The 12,996-nt window shown below is 40.1% G+C and overlaps 1 protein-coding gene across 4 annotated transcripts in view; it reads left to right on the plus strand.

Annotated features, from left to right (window-relative positions):
* The window catches only part of tp53bp1 (tumor protein p53 binding protein, 1), a 21,356-nt gene continuing 8,360 nt past the window's right edge, over positions 1-12,996 (plus strand). Inside the window, exons 1-17 of one of the 4 annotated variants that reach the window (XM_053616869.1) lie at positions 1-317; positions 841-1,046; positions 1,138-1,219; positions 1,299-1,380; positions 1,460-1,518; positions 1,626-1,772; positions 1,862-1,916; positions 2,024-2,184; positions 2,529-2,579; positions 4,020-4,161; positions 4,276-4,370; positions 4,988-5,181; positions 5,924-7,136; positions 8,293-8,409; positions 8,559-8,759; positions 8,968-9,034; positions 11,099-11,188. In XM_053616869.1, coding sequence (XP_053472844.1) covers positions 867-1,046; positions 1,138-1,219; positions 1,299-1,380; positions 1,460-1,518; positions 1,626-1,772; positions 1,862-1,916; positions 2,024-2,184; positions 2,529-2,579; positions 4,020-4,161; positions 4,276-4,370; positions 4,988-5,181; positions 5,924-7,136; positions 8,293-8,409; positions 8,559-8,759; positions 8,968-9,034; positions 11,099-11,188 — 2,936 coding nt within the window. In that variant the 5' untranslated portion in view covers positions 1-317; positions 841-866. The remainder of the gene's footprint in view (positions 318-840; positions 1,047-1,137; positions 1,220-1,298; positions 1,381-1,459; positions 1,519-1,625; positions 1,773-1,861; positions 1,917-2,023; positions 2,185-2,528; positions 2,580-4,019; positions 4,162-4,275; positions 4,371-4,987; positions 5,182-5,923; positions 7,137-8,292; positions 8,410-8,558; positions 8,760-8,967; positions 9,035-11,098; positions 11,189-12,996) is intronic. The other 3 variants (XM_053616871.1, XM_053616870.1, XM_053616872.1) reach the window with 3 other exon arrangements.

Raw genomic sequence — 12,996 nt, forward strand, 5'->3', positions numbered from 1 at the left:
ATCCCACCCATTAAAAATTAATCCAATCGACGATGGAGTTGTTGTTGTAAGGCGGGCTTAGTGGGTTTTCTAATCGATGATTGGATTCTCCCTCCTCGTTTAGCCAATCACAGGTCTTGTTCTGCTGCTTCCTAGAGGGATTTTATCCAATCACCTGTGTCCGTTTCTGGCCTTCTGCCGCTGAACTGCAGCGGGGTGAACGGAGAGGGAGAGGGAGAGCTGGCCAGGAAAACAGCGCGCACTGGTTTATTCATGTTTTGTTGCACTAATGTACATGGTTTCAGTTCAGATGACTAAAAACAGCAAGCATAGTAAAGGTATATATATATATATATATTTTTTTTGTGGATAATTTATTCAATAGATGGAGGAATTTTGCCTAGCGTTAAATTTCTGCGTGGATGGTTAGCATTAGCTGGTTAGCTGAGTTTAGTCTGTTTAGTAGTGGCAGTATTTTGGAAAAGCTATTTTAATGCAAGAATTATTTTACTGATGCCCTTATCTGGATAAATAACAGGCATGGGAAGTGTACTGATTGCATTGTATTCGTTTATTTTGGGTAGTTCGGTGCACCAGTTTTGCCTAAATGAAGCGGTTAAAGGAATAATTCACTTTTTTTTTTACCTAGCCTTTATTTATAAGGGATATTTTTATTTAACATATTTACAATGTATAATCCATGTGTTTGAAACGTGTTAGATCTTTCAGAAGCTGATACTGCACATATGCTTTGTGTTTATAGACCCGGGCCCAGGGTCTTACTGCACCACGTGACTGAACCACATGGTGCCCCGCCCACTTTCCCCTCTCACTCCACTGTGTTTAAATCTCTACATGCAGTTGCCTGCTGACCCTGATGCCGCCACATGGATCCAGGTGGAAGTGATCTGGAGTCGAGTCTGCCTCAGACTGAGAACCCCTGCCTTATCGTCGAAGACTCCCAGCCTGACAGTGTGGCCTTGGAGGACGACCCCGATAGTAGTTACCGTGCCCTGCTCTCCCGCCGCCTCTCTAACCTCCAGCCCACCTCCCACAGCCCGGTGCTGGTGAGGTCTCCCACGTCCCTTACGACTGCATTCTTAGCCTTGACTTGTTCATTTAAGAGGTTCTGCTACTTTTGTTGTTGTTGTCGTCCAGGAACTGATCGCTTCCCCTTCAAAAGGCAGATGCACTGAAAGTGACAGCCGGACTGAAAAGTGTAACAGTGTAATAGAGGCTGGTATGTGAGTGTTAATCTGTCTTTATATTTGCCACTTATTATTTTAGCATAGTTTACAATCTTTTTTCCCCCCTTTTAGACCATTTTCCGTCTAATCTGTGTTCAGCAGCTGCAGAGCATAGTCAAGTATTTGAAGTTTGCTCCCTTCCTAATTCAAAAAGGTATTTCACTAGAAATGCTTGGAATAAAACCTGAATTAAAAAAAAACAACAAATCTTAATGTTATTCCTTGTACTGAAGGAACCAAGAGGACATGGAGTCTGGAGCTGATTCCACCACTCACTGTGCACAAACCGAAGGTGAGTTCAAAAAATAAAGCAACAACATAACATTATTGTAGTGATTATAGTGTTTTTATGGACAGAGCAAAGTTCTGTGTTTTTTTTTTTTCTACGTGTATGTTCAGAAGGAGTATCTCAGTTTGGACTCCTGGAGCTGTCCGAGAGTCAGGGATTAAATGTCGAGGCACAAAATATAGAGAGTGGTGACGAGGACGTAGAGGTGACACCTGCCAACCTCCGGTCAGCAGACAGCCCGAAAACAACCAACCAAAGTAACTCTAAATCTACAGTACATTCACTTGCGCCACTTTATCCTTTAACTTTACTGAGATTCACAACTTCCTTTTTCTGTGTTGTTCAGCTGGATTGAAAAGCTCTTCTAGGGAATCAGACAGTCAAGATGACAGATTTCGAAGGTAAGATGCTGATCAGAAATGCATGGAATTAATTGTTTGAAACCATGTCCAGTTTGTTGTGTTTAAGGTTCTCTCTCTCTCTTTCTCTCTCTCTCTCTCTTCTTTAGGCCAGAGGTGAGCTCCAGCAGTGCCTTGGTGCCTCAGAGGAGAGAAGGCAGAGAGCTGAGTGTCCAGGACATACTCCACTCTCGGGCCTCTGAGTCTGTAGAAGATGAGGATATGGATGTTATGTCATCCCAGGATGATATGTTTGACGGAGAGAGGAATGGTGAGAATCGATAAGATGTCTTTCTGATATGAATACATTTTCTTGCCGATACATTGAATAGTCATTAGCTATGTTTTCATCCAAACTTACGAATTTACCTCCTGTGCAAAACTGGAATATCGAATAAATAATTTGCGAATAAGACACCGTTTCCATCCAGTGAGTCGAAGAGAGCAAATGCATCACTTCCTGATAAACTGGTGCCAAATATCAAAAAGAAAAATGGAATTTTCTGCAGTAGGAGAAGCCACTGTGGGCCTTTTTTTCCGTATATAATAAATGACTTGTGTCTGAGAGTGCGCAGACGAAACGCAATAAACACTGTCATGTCATTTTGCATTCAGAGGCGGGAGCCTGCTCTTTGGGAATGCAGTCCTGCAAGACAGTTCTAGGAGGTAATTATATCGAACAACTTTGACAATGTACTTTGGTTAAGGCATTTTAGAATGACCAAAACAACATTTCAGATGTTGTGCAACGAGATCAGTCTGCTGGTTAGTCCAGTTATGCAATCCCATTACTTGGATAAAAAAAATGTTAGATTTAGTGACCGTAGTTTTAAACTTGCTATGTTCTTGAACATAGTATCTTTAGTTAAGGTTGCTAGGGCTGCCGAATTCCTTTATGCATGTACAGCATAATATTTTATCATGTATGTTTTAATTACTTAAATGCTATAGTATCCCAATACCTTGAATATTGTTGTGATACTGACAGTCATAGGGAACAGTAGTAGTAACACTCTATTCCATCTTATTATATTACTGTATCATTAAAAAAGGTGAGAAATGTCTTTATCTTAAGTAAAGAACATCAAAAAAAAAAAAGGCAGTATTATATACTCTGGGGCCAAAAGCCTGAGACCCTGTTGAAAATCTGGGATTTTTATAAAAATTGGAAGTAAATTTAGAATTAATTTTGGAATTTGTAAATAAGTAAAACAAAAAAGCAAATGTTATATATCTCGAATATTTAATATTCAACATTCTGCACTATTTCTAGATATCCATTTAAATGAAAGCAAATGTGACCATGTTAACGGCTTTGTACAAAAGGTCAGGTTTTCCTCATGCCTTATCTCTTCTGTTGAAGCATGTGATCAGACGACACTCTGATGGATTTGATCTGAAATGGATCGTAAGGTTTTGCACAGACTTGTGGAGTCCATGCCAGCTCGAGTGCACACTGTCATTAAAGCAAGAAAGGAGATGAACCAAATACTAAGAAACTCTGAAATTCATGGAAATATGCCAGATATTCTACTTTTCACTCAAGTTGTTGTCAGTAATATAATTTGTAATGAAAAGTGTTGTATTAAATTATACAAAAAATGCAAAATAGAAGCAGTTTCACTAGTGTTCTGACTTTTGGAGCCCACCTTTTTTAGACACTTAAATATTTCAATTTTTTTTTTTTCCAGCTGTTAGTTTAAATTTTACATTTCGTAGCTGATCTGAGATCCTTCAACACATCTTCACACAGGAACAATAATTTTTATTTTATTTTATTTAAAAGCACTAAATGCCCGATGTTAGAGAGTCAGCCTCAGTTAGAGAGTATTTCCAATAAACGCTTGCTATAATTAAGTGTTCAGATGTAATATCATATTTAGGACACACATACACACAGATTTATACAAATTAGACTGTAAAGATGTGTGTAAATAAAGTACTAAATAAATGACGTGTTTTATTGAGACCAGCAAGGGTCATTTGTCATTAAGTTTTAGCAAACAAATACACATTTCAGTAGACATAGTATGTATCTTCATCGACATGCTTTTTAGCTTGTTCTTATTTCAAATGGTTTTTTGTTAATTATATACTGTTTCCCAGGCTCTAAGGTTGACAGCACAGTAGCAGAGCTTGAGAATCAGCAGGAGCAGCATCAGCAGGATCCAACGTGCACTCCTGCTCACAGCCTCCGCCTGCTGCATCTGTCTGGCCAACAAACACTGGTGCAGGAGAGCCTGTCACAGTAAGATCACCTTAAACTAATGCGAGTCATGGTCAAGTCAGTGTTTTTCAAGTGTTCTCTATAGCATATATGATAAATACTAAGGTTAAGTGGCTCTTGTTTCTTATGCATTAGGCAGTCTGTTGATTTTGTGGCAGCCACCCAGGACAACGTAAGCCAAACACCACATATTGTCCCCAATTCACCAACAGGACAGGAGAATGAGCAAGGTGAGACTTCAGATATGAAGACAGTTTAGATACAAAATATAATAAAACTTGTATGGAGTTAAATTTGTGCCAAAACTAAACAAATAATTACACCATTTTGCAAACAAACACAATCTGCTTTGCAAAGGAAAACTCCACTCTCAAACACACAGAAAGCGATTTTCTCACAAATGCAGCTAAGCAACTTCCTCTTCCAAACCAATAGATGGCACTATCTGTCAATTAACACTAGTCTCCTGGTGTAACATTCTATCGTCATAGAATAAAACGTGAAAATATTTTGAGCTTGTGTTAATCACAGACCGTATTTCAGGATTTAGTAAAAAAAAACAAACTATTTACTGCTCTCTATTGTGGTGTAGTGTAATGTGTGTTGTAATGCTTTTCCCAGGAGACTAGTGTAAATTGAGAGAGAGCACCATCTGTTGGTTTGGAAGAGGAAGTTGTTTAGATGCATTTGTGAGAAAATCTGTGCCGACACATTTGTGAGAAAATCGCTTTGTTTGAGAGGAGAGTTTTCCTTTGCAAAGCAGACTGTTTATTTAGTTTAGTTTTGGCACAAATTTAACTCCATAAACCTGATCTCTAATCGCTTTCCTCTCATAAATCTTGTTCAGATTTTAACGAGGCTACAGCACCAGCAAAGGACACCTCTGGGACCCCAAATGACCAAGCACAAAAAGGGCAGGAAGAACCAATGGATGTGGATCCTGTCCCAAAGCCCACAGTGTCAAATGTAGTGTCCCAGAATTCCCCCAGTATTGCCTTGGAGAAAAGCCTGTCCTTGCCATCACAGCCTGAATTTTCACATGTAAGAATTTCAAAACAGTTAAATACGGGAATGCACATCTATTCCTTTCCACATTGTAATCATTGGCAAATTGCTGTGGTACAATAGGAGTAAAACATGATCTGGCACGCTGTTATAGAAAAATAATCAATGCTGTGGTGGTGTGATTTATTTCCCTATAGCAGCACACCACCGAAGTGTTTAGTTCCTCTTATACCCCAACAATTTTGCCAATGCTTTAAAATGTTTAATTTATTAATGTGACATTAATAAATCAAAGTTAATTAAAAAGTTCCTGTTATCACTTTTATTATAGCAGTTATAGACAGTTGTTCCCACACGTTTTTTTCCCATGGCAGGAAACATACTGACTATTACAAAATGCTGACACTGGAGGCTCCTTCCATAAATGTTCAATAAACGTCTCCATGCATGCTCCGAGCATCACCATGTCAACAATTATACATTTTTTTTTTTCTAAAATAAAATAAATTTTTTTTCAAATCCATTTATTATTATTTTAGATTATATGGAGCATCTGCCACAAAAGTCCCTGTGAATTAGTTGTAACTATAGAAACAATATTAGAACAAGTTAACATTAACATAAACCTGTGATTTTAATTACAGCCAGCACTACTGTCAGAGCTGCGGTAAATTAAACACTCCAAACTAACCAACCAGAATGAAACATTCAGAAATGTTATGGCATAAAATCTATTGTCTTTTCTCATTCGCTAACATGTGCTATTAATCCCAAATAGGATGTTTTTGTGCCTACGCCATCCTTGGAATCTGGGGTCTGCAGTCAAGGTCCAGAGGCTTTGAAGAAAAAGGAAGCACCTAAAGAAAGTCCATCAACAATCCTCGAAGCGGAAGCATTCAAAAAACCTGCCGACTGCCAGCCTTCTCAAGTGGCTACGTGTTTTCAGTTGGAGCTGGACAGTGAAAATAGTGTTTTTGATAAGAAAACTCAAGTGTTCACTGTGGATGATGACAGTCAGGCCACACAGATTGAAATACAGGGGCCTATAGGAGAGGATGAGAGAGACTCTGTCCCTGTGCACCACAATGAGAAAACTGACAAAAGCAGCATGGATTGTGGCCTTAATAAAGCTGCTAATTTACAAGGGATTTCCCAGGAGCCTGATCTGAAAACTACAGAAAATGAAGAATGTTCCTCTCAAAAGCCGTCCTTGCAGTCTTCAAAGGGGCAAAACGGGAAAATAAATGACAGCGTGGCTAAATCTCAGGAGATTCAGTGCACTTCAAACACTGTGGCCTCACAGCAGATGGATGAAGGGGGTTTGGGTAAAGATCTGACCTTGAGTAGTTGCTCACAAAGCAAAGAACAGGCTGGGAAACCCACTAGCACAACCCCGGTTCCATCTGAGTCTCAATCCCAATCCGTCATATTCTCTCACAAGAATCCTCCAGGTGAAGAACAAGGAGTTGAACGTGACCAAAGACTGAGCCAACCCGTGTCTCAAAGTCACCGCCTCGAGAGTTTTAGCAACACTAAGGATGTCGATGAGGACAGAATGGATGAAGGAGAGGTACAGAGCACTAGCAGGACCGAAGGCTCTGGGTTCGGCCTAGCACTTTCTCAGAGCCAGGTCAATTCTCCAGAGCCGAAGGCGGAGGATGGCGGCGAAGTCGCCCAATCTGCAGGCAGCAAGGACGAGGAGAGCCTCAGCGTCGTAGTCCTGGAGGAGAGCGAGAGAATCTCCCAGGAGCAAGAACATGTCGAGAAGTCACCGGTGTTCAGTTGTTCCTCACAGCCTGTCAAAGGATCCCCGAAGGAGAAATCTGGGCCTGACAGAAAAGTCACAGGCTCTCAGCCAAACAGCTCGGGCCAGAATTTGCAGGTGGCCTCTAGAGCTGGTGCCAGTAAAGCACAGGCTAGTGATGGAGCACCCAGTGGAGGATCACAGGTCCTGAATGTGGCCAACAAAAGCCTGAGTGACAGCTCTGGAGGTAAGATTAATACAGAATTAGTTTGGGGCGAAAATCATTGCTAGATCCACAAGCAAAACAGTTGACATCAACAACCTGAAAAATGCAGCCAGTAGTAAGAATGAATTCAAACTGAATTTATTAATTTATTTTACTATCTCTTCTCTTTTTATGTCTTCCACCACTAGATGGTGGAGGCATTATGTTTTCAGGTTGTCTGTCCATTTGAGATTCTCGTTAGAGTGATGTGTCAAGAATGAGCAGTTGGATGTTTATAGGATTTATACAGAATTATTATTGTAACCAGCAGATGAACTGATTAGAGTTTTGCGATTGATCCAAACGGGGTCAAGGTCACAGCAAGGTCAAACATCATAACGTCGTACAAATAGTTTTTCTTCAATAGCTTCCTCCATGTTTGCGGTATATTTTAATAGTATTTCAGGCATACAAATTAGTAACAAGGAGAATTAGATGTGTTTGCAGCAGAGGCATCCTGTCAGTGGCATTCGCATCTAGTTGTTTTTGTTGTTCTAGTTGTTTGTGGATATGATGAGCTGGGTATTGTCAGTTATACTGTTGTCAGTTGGTCCAGTTTGTATGTGGCTGTGGACTTGTCACTCCAGTTTGTAGTTGAACGATAGATATGTAAGATGCATGCCTTCTACTTGTACCCACCCATGTGGAAACAAATGTGCCAAAAAGCACGAAAAGTGGAGGGGAAACAAGAGAGTAGTAATTGTTTGATGTAGTTCCTACTGTTTATGTAGCTGAGCGGTAAAGTTTAGTATTAAAGAGCTGAGATGAGCCACATGCTGTGTAGTAGATACAAAAGCAAACCGTGGATGTAAATCTTATTATAATATTCGTGTCACCTTCAGAAAGAGAAATGTTAATGTCACTGTTAATGTCTTTGACCAATTTTGTTACTTTTGATACTGAAGGAACATCTGTGAAACCAAACCCACCAAATTTCTTGTTTGGTGTCCTTATTTTCTCCTAGTGGTTTGCCAGGTTTTGCACATGACTGCATTGGCAACATCAGATTGTAATCCTTCGTATGATGCTGCAGATCCGAGTACTTTTAAGACTTTTAACCGCCATTGATGAAGGGTTGAAGTTGATGCTCTGCTACTGCCTCTATATCTAAATACTGGCTTGCTTTTTTGCTCTGCAGATCTTCCATTCCACTTCACGCTTCCCAGAGAAGGAGAGCTGATAGGGCCTGCTGCGAGTGCTACTCCTCCACACGTCAGACAATTAAAGAACACACCGCTCCACAGCACTCCTATCGGTGGGCGTCCCTGTTGAATGACATTTGAATAGCTGTATGCACATCATAGAAATAAATTCTGAAGGCAGATTCAGGAGACGATAGTTTTACACACCCCTCTCTGTAACTTGCCATATCGTTGATTACAGATGTTTATTTGCATGTTGCAGAAACAAGTACTTTCCGTGAGCGGACAGAGGCCGGCGTTACCAGGGAGACCACGATGGCAGCCAGTGAGATCTCAGTCGAGGAGAGTGGAGAAGGAGAGGAACTGGCAGCTCAGGGGGATGATGGGAAACTGAGTCTTAGAATGAAGGTGGTGACCCCTGTAGAAGAGGGCAGCTCAGGGTCTGAGCGTTTCAGTCTACAAAGTAAGCACTTGCTCTCTCTTCTGTTTCCTTTACCTAATAAATCTGTCTCTCTTGTCAAATATTAGGTCTAGATATATATAACAAAAAAACACTCCATATGAATGTAGAAATGTTCACCTCCATTCTTTAAGGATGAGAAAAATTGCCTTTATTGTAGCCATATTCACAATCGCTGACTTTTTTTTTTTGTGTGCAAATATCTCACCAGAACCGTCCTTATCAGATGAGGAAGGCTCCGTTACCAAGGCTACTGCTGTTTCCAAGGCTGTTACCAGGTAATGTCTGGTGGTTGCTATGTGAGAAGCATCGTGTGTGTGTGTGGTTGGATGGCATTTTTCCACTGTCCTAGCTGCTGATTCATTGTCACTATGGCACATTTCTGAAAAAGACCTTGATTATTCCTGCACAGCCTGTGGTGTTTCCTATTAGGAAGATTTATGATTGACAAATAACACCAACAAGGATTACAAAAACAAACACATTATCTTGATTGAATAGACATATACTGTCAACTATAGAATTACTGTCATTCCTTAGGAGAAGCAGCAAAAATGTTCTCTAATACTTGTAAAATATTTACTTCTGACAATTATTCTCCTATCCATCCATCCATCCATCCATCAAACATGTGTCCATACATTACTCAGCGTAAATGAAATGAGTGCACCCTCTTTGAAAGTTAAGATTTTTATCTATTTCTCAGTGAACACCAAAACAATTAACTGAATTTTGACAAAACCGGGTTTTATCAAACATTTGTTTTTATTACGAACATTAAAGATTGGTCACCAACATCATTAGGATAAGAAAATACTACATTTTATTCAAATGAGGTGTTTCAAAAATGAATACACCCTACAAAAAATTCTACCAAATCTAATATTTTGTATGGCCTCCATGATTTCTAAGAACAGCACCAACTCTTCTGGACATGGAGTGAACAAGTTGGTGACATACTGCCATATCTATCTTTCTCCATTCTTGGAGAATGAGCTCTTTCAGAGCTTGGATGCTGGATAGAGAATGATGCTCCACCTTTCTTTTCAGAACTCCCCATAGGTGTTCCCCCTAGGGTTGAGGTCAGGGACATACTTGAATCACATTCTTCCTCAGAAATGCAGTGGCCTTGTATGTATGTTTTGGGTCATTATCATGTTGAAAGAGTGCCTGGTGACCCGGGGTGCGGAGAGATGGTAGCATCTTCTCTTTCAGTATTTTGCAGTGCATCTGTAAATTCATGATGCGATCAATGAAGTCCAATTCCCTGACACCTGCAGCACTCGTACAACCCCACAGAAGAACACTGCCACCGCCATGCTTTACTGTGGGTACCCTGCATTTCTCATTGTACTCTTTCCCCCTTGCGACGCCATACAGTTTGGATGCCATCAGTTCTAAAAAGACTGACCTTTGTCTCATCACAACAAAGTATGGAGTCCCAATATTCTTCACCTTTGTCAACATGAGCCCTGGCAAATACTAAACGGGCTGCTTTTTGTGCATGGGCTTTAGGGGTGGCTTGCTTTCTTGAATGACACCTTTGCATGTCACTCCTCTGTAGCAAACGTTGCATCGTGTCACGTGAAACAGTCACCCCAGTTTTACTTTCTAGAGCTTTAGCTTTAACTGTGATTAACTTGCATGGCGATTTTCCTCAACTCTTCTGAGGGCAAAACACTCATCTCGAGGTGTTAACTTCCGTCGAAGGCCTTGCCGTCTTGCCACAAGTCCATCCTTTTTGAATTTTTGCTTTTGCTTTGCTTTGTAAAGCAATGCTTTACTAATTTTCTTGTAGCCCTGACCTTTCTTGTGTAAAGAAATTACTTTCTTTCTCAGGACTTGACATTTCTCTTACATGTGGTGCCATAATTGTCAGCAATGAATGGGAGGGGCTTTTATGGGTTAAATACCACCCTTAATTGTCTATCTATCGATCTATACAATATTTTTAACATGTAGTATCTCCAATCTGTAACACAACTGTTTAGACTAATTGGATGTCATTTACCCCCTGCCGTAGGACTATATTTAAATTATTGTTGCCTTTGGCCACATGAGTTTGCACACTCTTACCTTATGTTATCCATCAAGGGGCTATTCAACAAAAAGGCTTTCAAAACAAAAGACACAGATGGTTGTTGGTCTTCACAAGTCAGATAATAGATATAAAATTCTTTAATTTAGACACATTTAATGTGTTTCAGGGATTTTTTTATTACCCAATGTTCTGCTAACCAAAATGTACTACTTAAGTAAACTATTTATACTTCAAATCTATGCGTGACTGTTTCGATGTGTAATTAACTCCACTTTTGTTTGCTCCGTGTCCATCATCTCAGCCCTCAATCCATCTTCACTCGGGTTCGTGAAGTTCACAGGCAGCTACAGGTGGAGGGAGAAGAGATGGAGCCCAGCGATCTGTCACTCAGGTGCTGCTGCTGTCCTGCACACACGTGTCACCAGTTCAATTTCTCTGCTTTTTTTATTTTACTTTTATAAAATCAGCACATTTCAGGCATTTGACCGAAGAACTGACATTAATGCTGCAACACTGTTTATGTGGATATGAAAAGCTACAGGTTGTCTTTGTGATTCTCTTCGTTTTGTCTAGAGTGTGTCTGACCTTGGGAGTTTTTGTACAGGTTATAAATGGAGCTCCCTTGGTACAGGGTATTTTTAGAGACCATTAAATTGGTTTCACAGTGCCCTGTTTGCTTAGAGTGATGGTATGCAGTGGAACAGTGTGTGCCCTACTTACACCATCTGATGTGCCTTGGGGAGGCTATTCTTGGTTCTGAGTCCGTAGACAAACGTGGAAAAGGGAAGATATGATTCTAGTTTTTGGACTGTTAATGGGTATTTTCAACAAGTCCTCTTATTATCTCTCATTAGTTGAGCCACTTCTTGTAAGCACATGAGAAAAGCAGACAACTTGCCCCTTAAAATGGAGACTTTCAATTACAATGTTGAAAATTTTTTCATCTTCAGGCTCAGTCAGTCTGAGGTTCATGGATAGAGAGCAATGGGATTCAGTTTTCCTATTGAACTTGCCAGTCCTTTGAACTGTCCATATCACTGAATCAGTTGTAGGATTTGACCAATCTGAAACCTACAAACTGTGCTAAGCCAGCTAACAGGCTTTATTCAGGCAAATAGGTATTTTTTATTATGATGTGTAGTGCATTGTTTAGGGCTGCAACTAACGATTATTTTCATAATCGATTAATTAGTCAATTATTTTTTTTCGATTAATTGACTAATCAGTCATTGCCTTTAGGCATATAGTTTTTCTTCTGTTTACTTTGATCGTACCGTTTTAATTTGACATTGTAGATCTTGCTTGTGCTCCCACAGTTTATCACCGCATCTACATTGCGAGTGAGGTTCAACACAGCCTCGTTACAAATGGATCAATTACAGATTGCTCCTGTTATAGTAAACGACAGATTTTACACTGCAAGCACGCAAATGCACCATATAATGACACTAAACTTGCATTAAACTAAACCTTTTTATACAGTTCACACCAGTTTCCCCGACCCCTTGCACACAGTGAAGCATTTTGGATATAAACATAAGTTTGTGCTCGTGCATCACTGTCGTGCTTCCGTGCTACACAAGCGCCACTTTGTAAAGTTTGCAGGTTACAGTCTTCATAGCTGCATTTAGAGGACTTGGGTCACACACCTTTTTCGGTTGTCACTTGATGAGTATGCCTCCGTCTGATTGTGACCTGTGGTCATTTTGGGCATTAAAGGTAACGTTTACCCAGACATTAAACTGAAGAAATAAATTTTTGTTGACTCTGGGTATTCTGCTAAAGATAACGGCGTCGCATTGTGTGTTTGATGTCATATGCCATCGAAAGTGAAACGGCTTTAGTGTTCCATTTGATACAGTACCACTGTTCTAAAATTAATACACTTGAGTGCATGGTGTGTAGTACGTCATTTGGGACACAACTTTGGTCTGTACTCTCTGCCATTTTTCTGATGAGTGTTTTCGCAACAGAAGTAACACAGAGTAAATGTGCCTCGTGCCGTGTGCAGACCAACTAATCGATAATGAGTTTCGATTGACCACGATTTTCATAATCTGTTATCGATTTTATCGGTTATTTATTGTTGCAGCTCTAGTATTTTCCAATTATATGACACACTGGTGGTGGTTGAGATTTCTCCCCATACAATGTAAAGCGCTTTGAGTGCCTAGAAATGCGCTATATAAATCAAAGGAA

The sequence above is a fragment of the Ictalurus furcatus genome, chromosome 27 (assembly GCF_023375685.1).
Source record: "Ictalurus furcatus strain D&B chromosome 27, Billie_1.0, whole genome shotgun sequence".
Lineage (NCBI taxonomy): Eukaryota > Metazoa > Chordata > Actinopteri > Siluriformes > Ictaluridae > Ictalurus > Ictalurus furcatus.